Raw genomic sequence first — 17809 nt, 5'->3', positions numbered from 1 at the left:
GTTATATATTTCTAATATTGTGAGATTGCATGGTGTGTCATTATCTATAGTGTCAGACAGATATCCGAGATTCACATCACGATTCTAGAAGAAGTTGCAAGATGCTCTAGGTACTAAATTGCACTTCAGTACTACTTTTCATCTGCAAACGGACGGTCAATTTGAGCGGATCATTCAGATACTCGAGGATATGTTGAGATGTTGCATTCTTGAGTTTGAAGGTACGTGGGAACAATATCTACCTTTAATTGAATTCGTTTATAATAACAGTTTTCAGTTCAGTATTAAAATGACACCCTACGAAGTTTTATATGGTCGCAAATGTCGTACACCTTTGTATTGGTCTGAGCTCAACAAAAATAAGATTCACAGGGCTGATTTGATAAAAAAAACAGAATAGAAAGTAAAAGTGATCCGAGATAGTTTAAAAGCAGCTTCCGACCGTCAGAAATCATATGCAGATCTGAAAAGAAAAGACATTGAGTTTGAGATCAGCGATAAAGTGTTTTTGAAAGTGTCTCTTTGGAAGAAAGTGCTTCGGTTCGGTAGAAAAGACAAACTAAGTCTGAGGTTCACCGGGCCGTATGATATTATCGAGCGTATTGGGCCGGTAGCATATAGATTGTTGTTGCCACCAGAGTTAGAAAAGATTCATAATGTGTTTCATGTATTGATGCTTCGACGATATAGATCCGATCCTTCACATGTGATTTCTTCGTTTGAAATAGAGATTCAGTCTGATATGACTTACGAAGAAAAGCCAATCCGTATTTTAGCTCGCGAGGTTAAAGAACTGTGAAATAAGAAAATTCCATTAGTTAAAGTGATGTGGCAGTGACATGGTATTGAAGAGGCCATATGGGAGCCTGAAGATACTATGATACATTTATATCTGAATCTATTCAATGGTAAGATTTTCGGGGACGAAAATCCCTAAGGGGGAGAATTGTAACAGTCCGATTTTGACCTTAGTCAGAATAGTGGTTTCGAGACCATAAATCTGAGTTAGAAAAATATTTTTAATATTATTTTTCGTGCTTATTATAAGTGAATTGACATGTGTGAAAGTCTCGTGTGAAAATTTAATCGTATGTATGCTTAATTTGATAAAAGGACTTAATCGCATAAAATGTAAAAGCTGTGTGCTAGTAGTTAAAAGTGCTTAATTGTCATGACTTATTAATTATAAAGTCCTTATAATGTTATAAAGCCATTTGAAGAATGGATGGACCATTATGCCTAGAGTTAGTGGAATTTTAATATTAATTCATTAAGGCTAAAATGGTAATTGTATTATTAAATCAATTTTAATAAAACATAGTGAAAATAATGGTCATTTTATCATCTTCATGGCCGAATGAAGCAAGGAAAAGAGCTAAAAATAGGGTTTTGATATTCGGTTCTTGTGTGGCCAAATTAAGGTATGTGTTTTCTCGGTTTTTGATAATTTTTACGCTTTTGCAATCATTGCTTCGTATACTGTCAAGCCCATGTCTCAATTTTTGATTTTAAAAATTATTTTGAAATGTGCCATTGATAAGGCTATGAGCTTTGTGATGTTAGTTGGTGAATTATGAAAGCTTGATGTTGGGTTTACATGTTTTGTCTTTGAATTCTTGATGAAATTGAGTATTATGGGCTAAATTGTAAAAAATGTTATTTTGAGAGATTAAAATGTGAAATAAATGAAATGTATGGACTTGTATGAGAGCTGGGAGAAATTGGTCAAGCATGAGTATAAGCTAATTATGTGTATTTTGTGATTTTATGATTTAGGGACTAAACTATTAAAATGTGAAAATGTGAGGGCTATTTTGTAAAATGCCCTAAATATGTGTCTATGGATTATTTTGAATTATTTGGTGGATAAAAAGGTTAATTTTGAATACATATAGATAAAGAAAAAAGGAATTCAGACTTAGACTGAGGGAAGTCAAAGATTGTAGAGTAAATAGTCCAAGTCGATAATTCAGAGTACGAGGTAAGTTCATAATTAAAACATGATGTTAAGTATCTTTTGATGATTTGATTATATATACATTGTATATATGTTTGGTTTGGATGAATATGATGATAAACCGATGGTAATTGGCACTAAGTGTGCAATACCGACTTAGCTTCGGTTAATTGAGATGGCATTAAGTGCGCAGAATCGTTCTAGCTTCGGCTAACTGTTGCAGCACTAAGTGTGCGGATGTTCAAAGCACGAATAATTTACGGAAAGTCTTAAAATATTTAAACGAAAGGTGAGAATGAAAGTGAATAATTACGGGAAGATTCAGGTATGTACGATACCTATGTGGTAGATGATACTATGTATGTGAAGCTAATTGATTTGGTATGAACATGTGGATTGTGTTGGTATAGATTTGATAGATGATTTAAAAATTTATAAATACTTATGTATTGATGATTTTTGGTACGAGCTTACTAAGCTTTTGAAAGCTTACTTTGTGTGTGTTTGCATTGTTTTATAGATATCGAAGCTACTGCAAGCTTGGGGATCGTCCAGGATCGTCACCATACTATCGAACCTCATTTTGGTACTCTAAAAATGTATATATTAAAGTATGGCATGTATAGGCTAATAGTTGTGGGATTATGTTTTGTGATGTATATACTTAGCCATCTGATTTGGCTATTTGGTGTTTAAACTTATAGTTGATAATGGCTTATGGTATGTGATGTTAATATGCAATTGTGGTATGATTTAGTTGGTAAGTTTGGCAAGTTTAGCTTGAGATTAAATGATGTATGGAAGGAAATGTTTTGGTATGATCTTATCTTATGTTGGCATGAATTGATAAGGTTTATAAGTAGGAAGATGGTTGATATTGTTATGATATAAATGATGAATGTTTTGGTATAGATATTGGCTGAAATGGTTGAGCAAATATGCTTGTTCCTTTGCTTGTAGGTTGACCCATTTTGGGGTGGCAAATTGGTTATTCAAATGGCCTATTTTTGTCCACACAGGCAGAGATACGGGCATGTGTCTCAGCCGTGTGTGTTACACGGTCATGTGTCCTTGGGGTACCCTAAAATTGTAAGTCATGCCTAAACACAGCCAAAGCATACGGGTGTGTGGCTAGCCATGTGGCTCAAGTCAGGCTCGACCACGGCCAAGGCACACGGGCGTGTCTTGTAGCTGTGTGAGCAAGTCAGTAGCTATGCCATGTTTTGACACGGCTTAGACACACGGGCGTGTCTACGGCCATGTGAGGCACATGGCCTGTTTATACGGGCATGTGACCTTTGAAAAGTTGAAAATTTTATAAGTTCCGAAACTTTTTTATATTATCAATCTAGTCCCGAATACACGTTTAATTATTGTATGCTCGATTTTATGTTCTTAATGAATGTGAATGAATGACATTGACTGTAATGATTTAATATTTGATATATGATTATTCTGAATTGTGTTGTGGGTTAAGTAATGCCTCCTAACCTATTCCTGCGGCAGTTATGGGTTAGGGGTGTTACAAGATTCATGTGAATGAGCTCAATAATAACCATGAAAATACTTACCACATTCTTTCAAACATGTTCCACTTATAACATTTTTTTTATATTTGTCTTGACATTTACTAAGCAATATTGGATATTCATTTATTAGGCAATATCAAATATTCAAATTATTCTTTAACATATATAACATTTAATTCAAATATGAATTTATAACATTTTTTCATTTTAACAAAGTTTAACATTTACCAAATATAATCGAGCATATGATCAATTTATGCATAAGTCACTCACATATTTTCCCCCTCCTCCTCTCCATTCCACATCCTTAATATATATAACACGCTTATACGTAACATTATCTATAATTTCACTATTTACTTATATTTATATTCCAAAGCTGTCCATCCGTGTCATAGTTACTAAATTATTTTTAACTTAAGCTATGGAGATCCAAATTAAGATCTACTAATTTTCCCTAAAACTAGAATTATATATCTTCTTACCATAAAATTTTTAGAATTTTTGGTTTAGCCAATTAGTACAATTTATTAATTAAATTCACCCCTGTTCTGCTATCTGACAGTTCCGACCCTTCTTCACTAAAAATTAATTATCTCCTCGTACGGGATTCGAATAATGTTCCCGTTTGTTTCTATTGAAAATAGACTCATTCAGGATTCTAAAAATATAAATTTAAGCCCATAATTATTTTTTTCAATTTTTTATGATTTTCCAAATTCAAAACAGGAAAACCCGAAATCATTTTGACCTTATCTCACAAAATTTATTATATCTCATGATCTACAATTCCATTGCTTACATATCAATAAGATTTAATTTAATATTTTATTCATCCTCTCATTCGATTTCTAAAATTTTTGGTGATTTTTCAAAATTAGACTACTGCTGCTGTCCAAAACAGTTTTAATGCAAAATGTTGATTTTCATTTTACCCCAAATTTCACAGTTCATACCATTCAGTCCTTACTCAATTAACCCCTCAATTGAGCTAATTTTTCTCAATTAATACTTTATTCTGTCATTTTAAACTACTTCATAACCCCTGAAAATCAGAACTTTAGCACTAGACCTTTAGCACCAAACTACTTCATAACCCTTGAAAATCAATTTCCATCAATTTTACTTGATAAAATCATCATATATCAAAATTAAAGCTTCAATTCTATATTTATTCATCATATTCTTCCAGCACTCATCCATAGCAACTTTAAAAATTAGCCATGGAATCAAAAACTAATGACATAATAAGTTGGACCCAATTGTAAAAGTCCAAAATCTTAGAAATTTCAAGGAGAAAGCAAGAATTAAACTTACATGAAGCCAGAGTATGAAAACCAGTTTGAACCCTCTTCCATGGCTATTTTTAAACTGATGAAAATGAAGAAAAATAAAGAGAATTCTAGATATTCCAATTTGGTCCCATTTTTATTTAGCTAATTTTGGCAATTTTCTAATTTTGCCCTTATTTCACCCATTTCCTGATTTTTCTCGGCTATTGCCACCCAAAATATCTTTTTTGGGCTTATTTGCATTTTAGTTCATTCCTCATTTGACAATTGAGCTATTTAATCCTTCTAGCAACTTTTACACCTTTTTCAATTTAATCCTTTTTATTTAATTAATCACTCAAACGTCAAAATTTTCTAACGAAATTTTAATACTAACTTATTGACACTCTATAAATATTTATATAAATATTTATGGCTCAGTTTATAATACCGAGATCTCGATACTTTTTTTTTCTCAATTTCTTGACCAAATAAATCTTTATAAAACACAATTTACTATTTCAAAAATCTTTTAAAAGCTACATTTGGCTTTTAAATATTAAATAATATAATCTACGAGTTCATTTTTCAGATTTGGTGGTCTCGAACAACTATTTTTGACATCGCTGAAATTTGGGCTATTACAAATATGAGTTAGGGGTGTTACAGTTTTGATATTATATGATTTTGGTAGATACATCTACCAAATAATCACATATGTGTTATTAATTTGCAACCTGCCATTTACAAGATTGCTTGTTTAAATAATTAATTTCAGATCATGTAATTAAGACAATTCATCTTGCTAATATTGATGAGTTTATATCTCAGTTTTTTAGTGATTGAGTTTAAAAGTTTGTTATTTTATGCGTATAATGGTTTAGAGAAATTATTGATTGAACAACTCTAAATTAATGTCTAAACCATTACTTATGAGAACTAAACTTCCTATTTCAACATGAGATTATGTTGATTTATGTGTTGTACGCATCAAGCCAATTAGTTATAAATACTCCCATTACAATTGGTTTTTGATCAAGAGCTAAATATTTCTAATCTTTGAATTTTTGTATGTGTGTATATGTTCCAATTGCTCCACCACAACGCAGAAAGATGAGTGAATCCTCAAAGAAAGTTGAGAATATATATTAATTACAAGTTTCTTTATATTATTAGATGTTTTGAATATATTCTAGATTCAATTATAACATGATTTGTGATTATAATTTTGATTCGATAGTTTTCTCGACATTTGGGGGAAAGAAACAGTAACTTGTAATGAGTTAGGGAGAGAGTAATTTGAACTAGAAGTTCAATAAAGATAAATCATTACAAGTTAACTGTTAGATATATTTACAAACTTAATGAGAATAACCAAGTGTTATATACCATCTAATATTTAATTTGAATCAAAGTCTTAGTAGGATAATCAGTTAGAATAAATAATAGATTTGTTGGTTTCAAAAATAAAAATTCTTCTAGATGGTCATATAGTAGAGGCGGGTGCTCGAGAAGAGACCCAAGACATAACAAATAAGTAAAACTTCAGAAGTGATTCAAGTACCTGAAATTGAATTTTAAAATAATGAAAATAAGAGATCTCGATAATTTATGTCAATTCGAGAAAATGTGGAACCGAATAATAAAAGTGGTCGACAATGATTTTGCATGCAATATTATTATTGAAATAATGAAATAAAAGGAAGATATTGAATAAATCTATTGAGAAATATAGATATGGAATAAATTGATCAAAATAGAAAGACGCTACTCAAGTACAATTAAATTCGTGGAGTTTTTGGACCAGTAATCCAAATATCTAAAGGTATAAAGCTAGGAATGGTGCAATTGAAGTAGTTTTGCAAAAGAAAAATATGAAGTTTTTCGCTAAGTTTTGGCATTAATTATAAAAAGATATAATATTCTTTTGTGGTGGATGCAATAACCTTTAGATATATTATTAAATTGACAATTCATAAAAGATTTAACTTGCATCTAATGGTTATTATTACAACACTTTATAAATCACTATATAGTAAAGTTTATATTAAAATCCTTCAAGGATTTAGAATGCTAAAAGCATATTGAAATTTTAGGAAAATTATTCATTTATATGAATTGAAATAATTGAACATATATGGTAAATTTGACTTAGTCAATAGTAGTTGAAAGAGGATGATAAAATGATCCAAAATACCTATTTGTATTTTTATAGAAGGATCATGATTAAAGTTTGCTATGATTATTGTTGAAACTCTTGAAGAGATCAAAATATATTTCCCCAAAAATTTTCCTCACTCATGATTTTCAAAAGAATGGTGATATAAATGCCTAGCAATACATTCAAATAGTCATTTGAAAAACTAGTATTCAAGATTGAATACGTAGAATATGAGAAAGTATGTGATGTTTTCATGAGGAGGAATAAATACACGTTGTACTATTTTTCCCTTAACTGAGGTTTTGTCCCATTAGGTTTTCCTGATAAGTTTTTTAATGAGGCAATATATTATGCATATTATAGATTGTCTACTCTTTTTCCTTTGTTTTTATCCCACAGGGTTTTTCTTAATGAGGTTTTAACGAGGCACATTATCTACCAATGGACATTCAAAGAGAAGGGTTATGAATATCTTATGAAGTGGATGCCCATCATGATCAAGATAAAATTTTGGTGTACTTTAAATTCTAATAGTTATTAGAATTAGATATCTACTTCTTTTATACTTCTTATGCCTATAAATAGAGACTCTGATGAAAAATTGTAATACCCCTTTCGATCAATAAAGTACATAATCTATTGTTTTCATATTTTCTTTTGTTCTTTATTCTCTCCATCTCTCTTTATTTTATAATATAATTCTTTTTTTTTGTTACACAAAAGCAATATTTTCAGAATTGAACCGATGGTTAAATTAATTAGACAATCGATTCATGTTCTAATCAGTTCATCCTGTTTAATTGAATAAATTTATTAATGATATAAAAGAGGAAAAAAAAGGAAAAATTGGTTCACTCGACTTGATAGCCAGTTCAATTGGTTTAATCGATTTAACCGGTTCACAATTAGTCGATCTGATCCCTTATTTAGGACCTATACCCCGATCAACTCCCAAATCAACTAGTTGGTCTAATTCTAAAAACGACGCATAAAAATTATAATGTCAAGGTACTTAATTTTTATAAATATATAAAAAGATTAACAACATAAATTCAATACTAAAAATTAATATCTAATTTAGTAACACTTAAAATTTTCTAATTTATCAATAGTACCTAACTTCCAAGGTATGTATACGACTCACTTTGTAAATACCCTCTCAAATGTAAATGTATATATATATATTTCTATGAGGGTGTGTTTGTGTTTCTATATAATAAATTCATAAATATTTGATTATAATAATATATGAACCTAAAACACCATACATGATAAATATTTAACTTTATTATTATAATCAAAGCATCAATTATTTTTATATGGATTTTTAATAAATATATATTTTAATTATTTTCACCCACATGTGCCATTAATCTAGTTTACTATAGGTTCGAGTGAGAAAAATTAAAAAACCAAAAATTGATCTAAATTGTAGTGTTTGAATAGTTTATGAAATGCAAATTAAAAAATTGTGTTTACTTGTAATCAAATCGAATTCTAGTTTTTATTTAATTTATAATTAAATCTAATTTTTATGATATAAAAAATAAATAAAATTTAAAATAGTCAAAATTATTTAAGAGTTTTGTATAAAAAATATGTATTGATTATTGTTTATTTATTTGAAAAATTATTCTTTAAAACTTTATCAAATAATATTAAAAAATTATAAAAATAACTTTAATTTCTCAAAATAAGTCTAGAAAAAAACTATATAAAAAACTAAAAATCAAACCAAATTGATATCCCTTCAAAATTCGTGGCTGTCCCTCCAAAAAAATGTTGTCTTCAAAATTTGAGCTTAAGCTCTTTCCTTAATAATACAATGTGCCTTACCATTATATTCAACTAATTCTTAGTTAGCTTTTGATAATTTAAATTTAAGCAATTTGAAAAGAGTGGTTGTAGGCTTTAGGCTCCAAACTTGATGCCCAACTCAAATTGGGCTTTACCATGACAGCCCAAAAGTTGCCCTTCTTTAATTTAATTTTTATTCATTAACTAACAATTACTCCTTCCACCTACGATTCAAAGTTCATCTCCAAACCGCAAGTCTACTCGCTCTCGTTCTTTGGCTACTGAGGATCTGAGAAGCTTCATCGCCAAATTTTACAGAGTAAGTGTTTTGGCATCTCACTGTCGCTTTTTCTTAATTTTTCTTTCCTAATAATTGTGTAGCTTTTTTTTGCGTTCCAATCTTCCTTTTTCTGTTTATTTCAATCAGGTTCATTGAAACAAATTAGCTAGTTTCATGGGTTTGTCGTCTATTGGCACTGCTACTGAAGGCATGCAACTCTGCATATTTGATTTGAGAAGAGGCCAACATGAAGGGCAAGAACTTGATAAAATTTTGTACTTCTTTCCTCCTGATTTGCCCTTTTCGACTCAACTCTCTGTGGTTGGGCTCAGCGAAGGGCTTATTACATTCACGCGGTTAGTACTAAGGAACCCCTTTCGTGATCCATCGTGTTCAGTTTAAGATTAGAACAAAGTTTCTTTGTTTAGCTAGTTCTTTTTACAAAAACATTAGAGTTTTTTCTGCAGAATTTTCTCTCCGGAGGCTGCTTGCGACGTTATAGAGGCAGAGAGGCACTCTCATGTCTTTTACGAGGCAGAGCCAGATATTTGGATGGTTATGGTATGAATGTAGTTGTGACTATCTAGTATGATATATATTTTTTCTATGTCCATTTGCTTCTGAATGGTAATTTTAGGCATAGATGTACAAATGTTTGGTTATTGGTGTCAATAGATTGTCTTGAAATCTTGAAACCTTGTTTAGACGTGTTCCGGTAATTACCAGCATTTTGTTGGAAAAAGAGTAAAGTACATATATCTTGGTCAACCTGTAAAATTTTGTCCCTTGATGGGAAAGTCTGATGTCTGATATCTGCTATTTATTGTTATAGATAGTGGAGAAAAGTAAGGAGCCGGAAGCCATATGGCGGATTGATGCATTAAGAGAGGTTCTCAAGGAAATTCACTCTCTTTTCATTATGTTTCATGGATCTATTAGAGCTTTGCTTGACAAAGAACCTGGCGGAGGACTAACTCGTGCTCATTTATACCCTTTCATCATGGATTATCTAAGAGGTAAGTTATGAAATTTTATGTCTGCTTGAAACTTGTGCTAAGTTTATTGTTATTTTGTCTTTGATTCAAAATATTTCATTGCAAGTCACTAATTGTCAGCATGTCAAAAGCTGTCTCCCTTGGATGAGTGCTGCTGGGGTAATGCTGAAGTTGCTGTATCAAATGGCTTTATCTGGATTTGTGCTTCCAAGTCTTGCTGAAGTAGCTATATCTCATGCCTTATGTATAACTTTTATTTTGAGGCAGATTTTCTGGTTGGGAAGAAACTCCTGTTGCCATCATTCTGTGACTGTTTAAAGGAACGAAGGACTGTACAGATGCTAACTGTAGGACGAGAGGCTGCAATTGAAGTTCAGGTTTGTGTTAAGAATTTGTGTGCATGCGTGTGTGTTTTTGCAGTTATCATATGTAGTTGAATTGCCAAAATTCTTTCACATTTTCCATAATAAGTGGTTTAAAGTTCCTACCTCCAATGAAGAAACTTATATTATGGTAGTTTCGAGTTATGTAACCTTGGAACTAAAATACTAGTGACTGGATATTAGCATACTGAATAACTGATAATAGATAGTTTCTATGCTCGAATGAATCTGCTCTGCTCTATATTTGAAGTGATAATGTAGTTTGAATTTGAGGTCTGGTGCTATCATTACTCTGTATCTACTGAACCATCAAACCACATATTTCCACTTGTGTAAAAGTTTCCCATATATTGTTCCTATCATAGATTTCTAAGTTCTTGCCTATCATAGATTTCTAAGTTCTTGCTATATAATTAGAGCAAAGTGACTCTATATTATATATTGTCGTTGTTTGTAAATTGTCTAGATCTTTTTCTCTTTTCAGTGGGCAAGTCAACGCAATCAAGCTCACCTGTAAGATCCAGAGACATGAGTCTTCTATTGAACACACTTTTTGATTTTTCTTCTTGACTATATATATAAGGTTTAGGATTTTCATAGGAAAAACTGGTAAAGGGAGTTTAATAGAGCATTAGATGCCTCTCTTAGATTTGCTTTCTTAATTTGCCAGAGTAAGAGATATGGCATTAATGAGTGAATCTAATTGAACAGTTCTCAGTGTTTGATCTTATAAATAGTTGGTTGATTCTTCCAAAAAATGAGTTTGGATAATCCTATTTGACCTTTTATACCAGATGCAAGAGTTGACAACACTGTTGCTTTCTACTGCATTTTTTAACCTGCTAACTTAAAACTATTTTAAAACCAGAGATTAGAAACTTATAGAAAATCATTCATTGCTGCTTTGCATGATTAAAACTTTATATACCTGCTTGCTACTATAAGCATAGAAGATGAACAGTACCATATGCACCTTAAAATGACAGTTGTTTGTAATTGTTATTTCTTTTAGTTTTAATGATTTCCTCTTGTTTTGGCAGACACTTGTTAGACTATTAGAATCTTCTGCTGGCAATGCACAATGCTCCTCGCTCGTTTTATTTCAAGACTTGCTCGTGTCCACAACACTTTCTCCTGTATGGTCTGATCTTCAAAGCTGATGTAGCAGTTTTCTAGTTTCTCTCACCTGACTCTAATTTTATACTAAAATGAAATTAATGTTTAATGGCTAAATAAATTTTCCTGGTCAACATTCTTACAGGAACCATTCCTGTTAGATTTTATTAAAACTAAATACTAATGCTTCTAATGATATCGTTATCAGGAGGATACCGTAAACTTGTTCACGTACGCGGTTTTAAGGCTAACCCCACTTGCTCTATCCTCTGGAGCAAGGTCATGGTCCTATTTACGCAAGGGAAACACTTCATCACATGTTACTGCTGGATCTACCTTGGCCCCCTCTGGATCTGTTTCAGAACAATTTTATGGTTCACAAGATACTTCTCCTGCTGGAGATAATAGATACTGTGTTGTAAGGCCCTTGCAGCATGACAAGTGGTCCAAAGGGAAGGATGGTTTTCTTATCACTGATATTTGGGGTGTGGATGCTGGTAGATCAGATGTAACCACTCCAATAGTTTGGCTACAGCATACGGAGGAGAGGATGTATCTATGTGCTTATCAGTACAAAAGCCTTACGTTGATCCTTCTTATCCCTCTTTCTTCTATCCTTAATGGGGAGCAAGGTGTTTCAACTGTGAAACAGCAACTTCTTGAAAATGTTGGTTCCTACATGTGCTATATATATCATACTTAGCATAAGCATTTCCATTTATCAACCAGTTCATTCAAATACTTTTTATTTTAGTTTCACAAATTCTATTCTTTTTTCACAATGTATCCTCATAAGCTCGCAGCATGTCTAATTCATTTATTTCTTATATACTTGTCTTTCCCACTTCTTATCCTTCAAAATCTTTCTTTTGCATCTTAGAGCCCGTGCCCTTACATAGCCCATGGCCTAAGTCATTTCTGCTAGTCTAGATTGCTAACGTACGAACTTCTTATGTCCGTCTTTTTGTCTTAAACCAATGGCACTATTTGGGTTTCATATAAGCATTATCTTTGTTTCTTTCCAAGTCTTTTTACCCAAATTTTGTTTCCAATCCATTCGTTTTGTTGCATGCAAAGTTTTGGCATCCACCTTTTTCAAATATTTTGGTGGTATGAACAAGGACTGGTGATATAGACCTTTCAAAAACCTTTGTCTTCTTGATAGATATAATAATATCTGAAATGATAACTCATGTTTAGGACATTTGAAATGTGCATGACTTAAGCATTAAAGCAAATTCCTAATAGACAATGATCCTTAATAATTAGATGCAATAATTATATCAAGTTTAGAAACAATATCTTTACATAATTGGCTAGGCTGACAATCTCTTTAACTCTTAGGCCTCACTGAAGATTTTGAAAGTTGAAGAAAAGTTGTCAAAGGGATGGGGTGGAGAGAATGCCTATCATGTCAGTGGGTATCGCTACTTGATAGTGGATGGTAACAGAGACATATCCAGGGCTTCACCCCCAGCAAAGGTTACAACATTAACAAAGGTAAAGCACAGAGCTATTCTTTCAAATGGTTACAATATATTGTTTGCCTTGACCTGGAAAAAAGAAGAATGTCGAAGATCATTTCAGTGGTATAAGTTGTTTTGAATTAAATGTGTTAGCATTTGATGTGTTTTATAATCTGGCAATAATTGATTTCAAATTTCACTTTTAAATAATCTGTGAACGATATGTCAACTGATCCCATGGTGTAATGGCAAAGGACTTCCGTTGAAATGAAGTCCATGTTGGCATGAGGTCTTGGGTTTGATTCCTAGACACCCCTTAACCCCCTCCCCTTATCAAAATAATATGTGAACAATATTGTAGATAGGGGAGTATGTATGAGCTCGAATGTGTATCTTGATATATTAGAGGTCAATGTTGCTACTTTATTTTGCTTTGTTGCTTCCTAAAACTGCAGGGTAAGTGCCCTATGTTCAAATAACCTAAGTACTAAGCATGGTTTTACTATTCTTTTTCAGTTATTTCACAGTAATAGCATTTTTGTTTAGATGATCATTTTAACAGTTGATAGCCTCTACAGTTCTATTTATCCATTCTGGTCAAATATAATTTCCAGTTGTCAATCAAATTTCATCTCTGAGAATAAATATAAGTTGTTATTGTTTCTGATGTTATCACGAAAGTAGAAGCCCTCATACCTTGTTGGAATCCATTGAGTCATCAAGATAAATTTTAAAGCCTTTGCTGGTTCTCTTTTTGTTTTATAATGCAGGAATCTTTTCTTGCCTTAAATAGGCTTAGAGAAGAAGTAGATGCTGAAAAGAGTCGATCAAAATGGGATAATCCAGGTCGTGACAAAGATTTGGAAGTGTCTATTAGAGCGAAAAATAATGCTTGGGCCATTGCTCGTATTATTGGAGGGAAGGAACTTTATATGGTTTTAGAGAAAGCTAATGAAACTCTCCTCTATGCGTCAGATGCTGTTGAGAAATTCAGTAACAGGTGAGGGATTATAGCTGTGGTTCTGCAGTTGTTTTTCTACAAGATTGGTGTTATCACTTTACTGTCCATTCCTCTTGATGATTACTTATTCCTCGTACTTTAGCTTTCTTCATGCATAAGAAAAGCCTGAAATATTTTCATGATTTGGGAAGTATAAAGTTGTCTTTAATGATTTCTATCAAAATGAATTTTTATTTATCAAGATTTATCAATGACAAATCTGATGCTATGTTACTTGAGCTAAAGTGTTAGTGTTAGATATGGGAATTTTCATTTTTAAAAAAAAGTTTTCCCATGTATTTGGAGGATCTTTAAAAGACCATATCTCCATTACCCATGTTGGGATATGGGTATTTCAAGAAAACAAAGAGTCGGGGAGCAACCTAGATCCTTTGTCCTGTTTCTTGTTTATTATTGACTAAAACCATAGTCCATATTATTTGAAGCACGCTTCTTCCTCAACATCTGATTTTACATGTGTTTTGTGAATTTTGCAGATATTGTAGTGGAGCATTTTCTTTGGACTAGTTAAAAAGTGTCGAGGCAACTGTATTAGTATATCAATAATGAAATATTTATGTGCTGTATAAACGTTTTATTTTACTAGCTTTGACAGCCCTAGCAGATGTTATAAGGTTTGCTCAGTTTTCGCTACTGATTTTTGTGGCAAAAAATACAAAAATAAAGCTAATCATCTATCAGTTGCATGCAAAAAATGCAATTGGTGAGTTGATGCATGTAATGCAAGGTTGTTTATTGATTTATTTATTTTTCTGGAGTACCTTCATATGTGTTCTTTAGACCTAGGCTTGTTATTAAGTGTTGGTTTTTTAGTCTGTACCAGACAACATGAGGCATGTAGCTGGTGAATGTAGGTAAAGGTATGAGCTGAGCAATATGATCGTCTCATACATGCTTTTGGGATATATGTTGAAAAATTAATCTCTTGTTTGTTTTGCCGAATGAAAATGCGTCATTATCATAAAGGTAAAGTAGATTTTGCCGTGTCCACGGATTCGAATACATGCGATTTTTGTAGAATTGAAATTTGAAAATGTAAATGTGCTTAAAAATGTTAATTCCTTAATAATAAACTACATTTTTAATGCTCCGCGATACTATTTAACCTTTTCCTCCACCTTTAGTTGGTCCCACGAGCATGAACAAACAAAATATCAGTTGAGATGATATTATTATTCAATTTAAAAATAGGTACGGTAGTGGATTTTTTTCGCTAATGAAAGAGAACCACACGGAGAGTTTGTATCAAGCAAGTAACAAGTCGGTAGTGGGTGGTCGTGTTGGAAAGTCAGATTTCATATCATTCTTCCTACTCTCATGACTTAAGAAGAAAAGCTTTTTCTTTTTCTCCCTTATTTTCTTTTCCTTTTCTGTTTTATTAAAACAACATCTATATCCAAACAAATCGAAATTTAAGAAAAAAAATAAAAATATGCAAAAAAAAAAATTAATTGAATTAAACTTACTCAAATTACTCTAAAAAAATTATCTTCTAGCAAAAACATATTTTATCTATTTGTTTCTATATAGAAAAATAGTTACTTGTACAGTTAGAAGCGCAATATTTTGGGGGTCAGCTTTCACAGTAAACCCTGTCGCATGAGTCATACTCATGGCTGTAAAGGCTGTGAAGTGTTTAGTGCAAAAAAAGGGCTTGAGCCATCCACACGCCATTGAGCTTTCCCCCAACTTCAAAGCATTTAAATCTTCTTAATTTGTCGCATTTGCTGGAGCCCTGTGTCACCCATATGGCCTTTAATTTAAGCTACTTCATATAATCAAATCATCATTATCTTGAGTAAATGTGTTAGGCAAGAAAGTCAATTCTGTTTTGGTATTGTCTGTATCTGTCAAAATGTTCCATTTCGATAATAAATTTTATGTTTCTTTTTTATATAAATTTTTGTTGGTATTGATTATTTGGTGTGTATCGATTGATTTTGTTCACATTGATTGAAATACGGTGTATTAATTAATAAAAAATAATTTAAAAAATAAATTATGATTTTATTACTTATTTTAAATTTATTAAATTATGGATTGTTATATATATGGTATGAGATGATATTATTATTTAATTTATGCAATAATTTTTTTCTTTATTTATTTTTAATTTGTTTATTAATGAATTGTATTTGTAAAATTTATTAAATAATATTTTATATAATTAATTAATATTTTATATTTAAAATTTTATTTAATCTCATTATATGATATTTATATATAATTTTATATAATATATTAAATATATATAATTAAAAATAACGATAAATTTAAAATTATACACTATCAACAAATACTAATATTTATACATTTGATACAATAGTACCTATCTTGGAGTTAGGAATTAGTGGGTTGAAAATTGAAATGACAAGTTGATAGGTTTACATTTATTTGTTCTATTCTGACGTTGATTTTGTTACTCTTTTTACAGTGTCAAAGCTCCAAAAGGTAAAACCGATGAAAATGATAAAATAATGCGTGATTTTAGGTGGGGTCATGATGCGAGGAAGAGAAAACTTTACATGTGGTATTGGCTTTAGAGGGTTAGAATTGGTTAATGTGGAAAGTAGGCCTAGAAACTATTAGTGAAGCCCAAGTCATTGATACAACCCATATTATTGACTAAAAATTGTCACTCTCAACATTTTCTCTTGTTTGAAGTTCCTTCTTAGGTTTTCTTCAAATTTTCTTAGGGTCATTTTGGATAGACGTTTGCCTCCATTGCAATGCATTTAGCTTTTTTAGAGTAGTGACTTTAAGGCTTCCTCAAATAATGTAAACATGCAATATCAAATTAAAGTTGAGCTTATCCCTTGAACAATGTTCGGTAAGAAGAGGACCAATTATCTATTTTGATCAAGAAAATCTCAACATCATCAAAGCACATTGGAGTCACTCTCTCATCATTTTTTTCATGATTTTAGACAATTTTCGATTTGGTTCTTACAACGTAAAATAAATAGAATTTGGCATATTAGGGGAAGTGTTGCTATGTGATACAATTGGAAATTGAGAGAAGAAAATAACAAGAGAAGAAAGTAAAGAATGGAGAAGAAAGCACACGAGAGATGAGAGAAACAAATTGGAAAAGTGATTACCAAATTTCATAACTGCCTCCCAATCTTGATTGGTGGATAAATAGGAGAATAACGACTTACATACAACCGTTAACAAATCAGTTCAATATGCAAACGTATTGTTTTGTACCAGACAAACATCCCCACCAAAATGCCCCATTTTATTAAAAGTTATCTAAAACACAACATTTACATATTAAACAAAATTAACGAAAATAAACAGAAATTCAAAATAGGTGACCGTTGTTTGATTGTTGTTGACTTTTCCTACTTGTTCCATAACAATTGCTCCCCTCTCGAATCGAATCCTTGTCCTCAAGGATCAAAACCTAGAAATTGCTGTTGAAGCTCCTGTAAGTTCTCCCAGGTTGAGTCCTTAGGAAAAGCGTTGGCCTACTCAACTAAAACTTCAGTAGCGATATGATCACCTTTCCTTACCATCATTCTATTGAGAATTTTGACTGGTTTTTTGTTGAGTGCTCCACCAGTACCCACTAGAGGCAACAGGGGTGAAGTAAGAGCTTTGCCAATATGCTTTTTAAGTTGAGACACATGGAAAGTGGGATGAATCTGATATCCTGCTAGTAGTGCTAATTTGTATTTAATTGGTCCCACTTTAACTTCTACCAAAAAGGGTCCAAAATACTTTGGGGAAAGCTTTTGATTCCTTAACTTCCTTATAGTGTGCTGTCTGTAGAGCTATAGGCTTAGGTATACCAAGTCACCAACAACAAATGCACGATCATATCTTTT

The 17809-nt window shown here is 31.7% G+C and overlaps 1 protein-coding gene across 2 annotated transcripts; it reads left to right on the top strand.

Annotated features, from left to right (window-relative positions):
* Nucleotides 1-8903: 8903 nt before the first annotated feature.
* LOC107886338 (vacuolar fusion protein CCZ1 homolog B) lies at nt 8904-14736 on the top strand. 2 transcript variants are annotated; one of them, XM_016810245.2, is made up of 11 exons: nt 8904-9034; nt 9143-9351; nt 9463-9556; nt 9828-10011; nt 10111-10149; nt 10258-10367; nt 11414-11509; nt 11698-12156; nt 12834-12989; nt 13726-13955; nt 14453-14736. In XM_016810245.2, the coding sequence occupies exons 2-11, from the start codon at nt 9170-9172 to the stop codon at nt 14481-14483; spliced, it is 1581 nt and encodes a 526-aa protein (XP_016665734.2). In that variant the 5' UTR covers nt 8904-9034; nt 9143-9169; the 3' UTR covers nt 14484-14736. The 2 variants fall into 2 exon arrangements, with proteins under 2 accessions (XP_016665734.2, XP_016665735.2); XM_016810246.2 differs by lacking the exon at nt 10111-10149.
* Nucleotides 14737-17809: the final 3073 nt, after the last annotated feature.

Source organism: Gossypium hirsutum, chromosome A03, assembly GCF_007990345.1.
Source record: "Gossypium hirsutum isolate 1008001.06 chromosome A03, Gossypium_hirsutum_v2.1, whole genome shotgun sequence".
NCBI classification, from domain to species: domain Eukaryota; kingdom Viridiplantae; phylum Streptophyta; class Magnoliopsida; order Malvales; family Malvaceae; genus Gossypium; species Gossypium hirsutum.
This window is presented reverse-complemented; position numbering and strand designations above follow the sequence as displayed.

What these genes read in the sequence shown, in the direction of transcription:
- LOC107886338 (XM_016810245.2), top strand. Translation starts at nt 9,170, where the DNA reads ATGGGTTTGTCGTCTATTGGCACTGCTACTGAAGGCATGCAACTCTGC. An exon ending in GGGCTTATTACATTCACGCG is followed by an intron (nt 9,352 to 9,462) that starts GTTAGTACTAAG and finishes TTTTTTCTGCAG; the next exon opens with AATTTTCTCTCCGGAGGCTG. An exon ending in CTTGGATGAGTGCTGCTGGG is followed by an intron (nt 10,150 to 10,257) that starts GTAATGCTGAAG and finishes ATTTTGAGGCAG; the next exon opens with ATTTTCTGGTTGGGAAGAAA.